At 36.7% G+C, this 5,000-nt stretch overlaps 1 protein-coding gene across 1 annotated transcript in view; it reads right to left on the reverse strand.

Moving 5' to 3' along the window:
- Positions 1 to 5,000, reverse strand: part of LOC122262196 (calpain-A) — a 40,290-nt gene that overhangs the window by 15,258 nt on the left and 20,032 nt on the right. The window contains exon 4 of the mRNA XM_086547856.1: positions 299 to 418. Coding sequence (XP_086403982.1) covers positions 299 to 418 — 120 coding nt within the window. The remainder of the gene's footprint in view (positions 1 to 298; positions 419 to 5,000) is intronic.

Here is a 5,000-nt window from a genome sequence, read left to right on the forward strand (position 1 = left end):
TCACTAGAAACCATTCAACACCATCATTGGAAACCACTCATTACCATCACTAGAAACCATTCATCACCATCATTTGATTCTATTACTTGCCATTATTAGAAACCATTCATCACCATGATTAGAAACTATTGATTACCATGATTAGAAACCATTCATCACCATCATTAGAAACCACTCATCACCATGATTAGAAACCATCCATAACCCCCACAACCACCACTAGAAACCACCCATCACCATCATCGAAAAAACCGTTCACCACACCCCCTCCTCCCGAAGCACCGCCCTCCGTACTTACACTGATCCCTAGCATGCCATCCTCGAACTCTCCCTCGGGCAGTTCGAAGGCGCCTTCCTCTCCCGTCTTGGGCTTGTCGGCGGCTTCCTCGTTGACGCTCACGTGCACTTCCTCCGCGAGCTGGTTGGTCGGGCAGAGGGAGGAAGGAGGTAAGGGGAGACGTGTTTAGAAAGGGGAAAGGGGAGAGAAAAGGGAAGGGAGGCAATTTTTTTGCCGTGAAGGGAGTCGGAAGGGTGGTTTCTTGTTCCCTTGGGTCTGGGTCGTGTCGTCCGAAGGGGTTATGAAGTTTTGCGGTTATGAGGTTTCTGGATTCTGAAGTTTTGGGTCTATGAGGTTTAGGGATTATGAGGTTTTTGGATTTTGAAGTTTTGCGGTTATGAGGTTTAGGGATTATGAGGTTTTGGGGCTATGAGGTTTAGGAATTATGAAGTTTTGGGTCTATGAGGTTTAGGGATTATGAGGTTTTGGGTTTGTGAGGTTTAGGGATTATGAAGTTTTGGGTCTATGAGGTTTAGGGATTATGAAGTTTTGGGTCTATGAGGTTTAGGCATTATGAGGTTTACGGATTATGAGGTTTAGGGATTATGAAGTTTTGGGGCTGTGAGGTTTAGGGATTATGAAGTTTTAGGGTTATGAGGTTTAGGGATTATGAAGTTTTGCGGTTATAATGTTTAGGGATTATGAAGCTTAGGGGTTATGAAGTTTAGGGATTATGAGGTTTTAGGGTTATGAGGTTTAGGGATTATGAGGTTTTGGGGTTATGAGGTTTAGGGATTATGAAGTTTTGGGGTTATGAGGTTTAGGGATTATGAAGTTTTAGGGTTATGAGGTTTAGGGATTGTGAAATTTTAAGGTTATGAGGTTTAGGGATTATGAAGTTTTGCGGTTATAATGTTTAGGGATTATGAAGTTTTAGGGTTATAAGGTTTAGGGATTATGAAGTTTAGGGGTTATGAGGTTTAGGGATTATGAAATTTTAGGGTTATGAGGTTTAGGGATTATGAAGTTTTAGGGTTATGAGGTTTAGGGATTATGAAGTTTTGCGGTTATAATGTTTAGGGATTATGAAGTTTAGGGGTTATGAGGTTTAGGGATTATGAAGTTTTAGGGTTATGAGGTTTAGGGATTATGAAGTTTTAGGGTTATAAGGTTTAGGGATTATGAAGTTTTGCGGTTATGAGGTTTAGGGATTATGAAGTTTAGGGGTTATGAGGTTTAGGGATTATGAAGTTTAGGGGTTATGAGATTTAGGGGCCATGAAGTTTTGGGTGTGAAGGTTAGGGTTTATGAAGTTTAGGGTTTATGATATTTAGGGGTAATGAAGTTTTGGGTCTATGAGGTTTAGGGATTATGAGGTTTTGGGGCTATGAGGTTTATGGGTTTAAGGGTTATGACATTTAGGGGTTATGAAGTTTAGGGTTTATGAAGTTTAGGGGTAATGAAGTTTAAGGGTTATGACATTTAGGGGTTATGAAGTTTAGGGATTATGAAGTTTAGGGTTATGAGTTGGGGTTATGAAGTTTAGGGTTTATGAAGTTTAGGGTTTATGAAGTTTGTGGTTTATGAAGTTTGGGGTTTATAAAGTTTAGGGTTTATGAAGTTTGGGGTTTATGAAGTTAAGGGGTTGCGAAGTTTTGCGTTTATGAAGTTTGAGGGTTATGAAATTTAGGAGTTATGAAGTTTAGGGTTTATGACACTTAGAGTTTATGAAATTTAGGTTTTACGAAGTTTAGGGGTTATGAAGATTAGGAGTTATGACGTTTAGGGGTTATGAAGTTTAGCTCTATGAATTTTAGGGTTTATGAATTTTAGGGTTTATGAAGTTTAGGGGTTGCTAAGTTTAGAACTTACGAAGTTTAGGGCTTTTGAAGTTTAGGGGTTGCGAAGTTTTGGGTTTCGGAAGTTTAGGGTTTATGAAGTTTTAGGTTACGGAAGTTTAGGGGTGCAAAGTTCAGGGTTTATGAAGTTTAGGGTTTATGACGGTTAGGGGTTATGAAGTTTAGGGTTTATGACGGTTAGGGGTTATGAAGTTTAGGTTTATGAAGTTTAGGGGTTATACAGTTTAGGGGTTGTGAAGTTAAGGATTCATGAAGTTTTGGGTCATGAAATTTAGGGGTTATGAAGTTTAGAAAATGTGAAGTTTAGGGGTTATGAAGTTTAGGGTTTATGAAGTTTAGGGGTAATGAAGTTTAAGGGTTATGACATTTAGGGGTTATGAAGTTTAGGGATTATGAAGTTTAGGGTTTACGAAGTTTAGCAGTTGTGACGTTTAGGGGTTATGAGGTTTAGGGTATATGAAGTTTAAGGTTTATGAAGTTTAGGGTTTATGAAGTTTAGGGTTTATGAAGTTTAGGGTTTATGAAGTTTGGGGTTTATGAAGTTAAGGGGTTGCGAAGTTTTGCGTTTATGAAGTTTGAGGGTTATGAAATTTAGGAGTTATGAAGTTTAGGGTTTATGACACTTGGAGTTTATGAAATTTAGGTTTTACGAAGTTTAGGGGTTATGAAGATTAGGAGTTATGACGTTTAGGGGTTATGAAGTTTAGCTCTATGAATTTTAGGGTTTATGAATTTTAGGGTTTATGAAGTTTAGGGGTTGCTAAGTTTAGAACTTACGAAGTTTAGGGCTTTTGAAGTTTAGGGGTTGCGAAGTTTTGGGTTTCGGAAGTTTAGGGTTTATGAAGTTTTAGGTTACGGAAGTTTAGGGGTGCAAAGTTCAGGGTTTATGAAGTTTAGGGTTTATGACGGTTAGGGGTTATGAAGTTTAGGGTTTATGACGGTTAGGGGTTATGAAGTTTAGGTTTATGAAGTTTAGGGGTTATACAGTTTAGGGGTTGTGAAGTTAAGGATTCATGAAGTTTTGGGTCATGAAATTTAGGGGTTATGAAGTTTAGAAAATGTGAAGTTTAGGGGTTATGACGTTTAGGGGTTGTGACGTTTAGGGGTAATGAAGTTTAAGGGTTATGACATTTAGGGGTTATGAAGTTTAGGGATTATGAAGTTTAGGGTTTACGAAGTTTAGCAGTTGTGACGTTTAGGGGTTATGAGCTTTAGGGTATATGAAGTTTAAGGTTTATGAAGTTTAGGGTTTATGAAGTTTAGGGTTTATGAAGTTTGTGGTTTATGAAGTTTGGGGTTTATAAAGTTAAGGGGTTGCAAAGTTTTGCGTTTATGAAGTGAGGGTTATGAAATTTAGGAGTTATAAAGTTTAAGGTTTATGACACTTAGAGTTTATGAAATTTAGGTTTTACGAAGTTTAGGGGTTATGAAGATTAGGAGTTATGACGTTTAGGGGTTATGAAGTTTAGCTCTATGAATTTTAGGGTTTATGAAGTTTAGGGGTTGCTAAGTTTAGAACTTACAAAGTTTAGAGCTTTTGAAGTTTAGGGGTTGCGAAGTTTTGGGTTTCGGAAGTTTAGGGTTTATGAAGTTTTAGGTTTCGGAAGTTTAGGGGTGCAAAGTTCAGGGTTTATGAAGTTTAGGGTTTATGACGGTTAGGGGTTATGAAGTTTAGGTTTATGAAGTTTAGGGTTTATGACGGTTAGGGGTTATGAAGTTTAGGTTTATGAAGTTTAGGGGTTATACAGCTTAGGCGTTGTGAAGTTAAGGATTCATGAAGTTTTGGGTCATGAAATTTAGGGGTTATGAAGTTTAGAAATTGTGAAGTTTAGGGGTTATGACGTTTAGGGGTTGTGACGTTTAGGGGTTGTGAAGTTTATGGTTTATGCAGTTTAGGGCTTATGAAGTTTAAGGTTGTGAAGTTTATGGTTTATGACGTTTAGCGGCTGTGAAGTTTAGGGGCTATGGCGTTTAGCGGTTGTGAAGTTTAGGAGTTATGAAGTTTAGGAATTATGAAGATTAGGAATTATGAAGATTAGGAATGATTAAGATTAGGAATTATGAAGATTAGGAATGATGAAGATTAGGAATTATGAAGAGTAGGAATTATGAAGAGTAGGAATGATGAAGATTAGGAATTATGAAGAGTAGGAATTATGAAGAGTAGGAATGATGAAGATTAGGAATTATGAAGATTAGGAATTATGAAGTTTAGGAATTATGAAGAGTAGGAAGGATGAAGTTTAGGAATTATGAAGATTAGGAATTATGAAGAGTAGGAAGGATGAAGTTTAGGAATTATGAAGATTAGGAATGATGAAGTTTAGAAAATTGTGAAGATTTGGAATGATGAAGTTTAGGAATTATGAAGAGTAGGAAGGATGAAGTTTAGGAATTATGAAGATTAGGAATTATGAAGTTTAGGAATTATGAAGTTCAGGGATTGTAAAGTTTAGGGGATATGTGCGTTGGGCTTATGTTCACGATAATTTCATTTGGGTGATAAGTTCAAAGTTCTTTTTTTTCCTTTTTTTAATCCGGCTCAGGTGACGTCACTGTATATGGGTCTGTGTCAAAAAGCAACATCACATCATTCTAAGATAAGGAACAGAGATATGGGTAAAGTTATAGTAAATTGTAAGATTATATATGTTTTTTTTCTATCAATCATGAATAATATAAGAATTTCATGACATAGGGCCAAGGAATAACGAAATAATTGTAGATGTTAAATCCCTTATTACAAAAGTTAAGATTAAAAAACTATCATGTTTCAAAGAATACTGCAACACATGCAAAGCTTTAGAGTTAGATATGTATCATGCAACGCAGAAAGAAACATGGCAATCCTTGACACTTTGTTG

This window comes from Penaeus japonicus, unplaced genomic scaffold (assembly GCF_977035675.1).
Source record: "Penaeus japonicus unplaced genomic scaffold, GWHDUDI00000001_assembly GWHDUDI00000020, whole genome shotgun sequence".
Classification (NCBI taxonomy): Eukaryota; Metazoa; Arthropoda; class Malacostraca; order Decapoda; family Penaeidae; genus Penaeus; species Penaeus japonicus.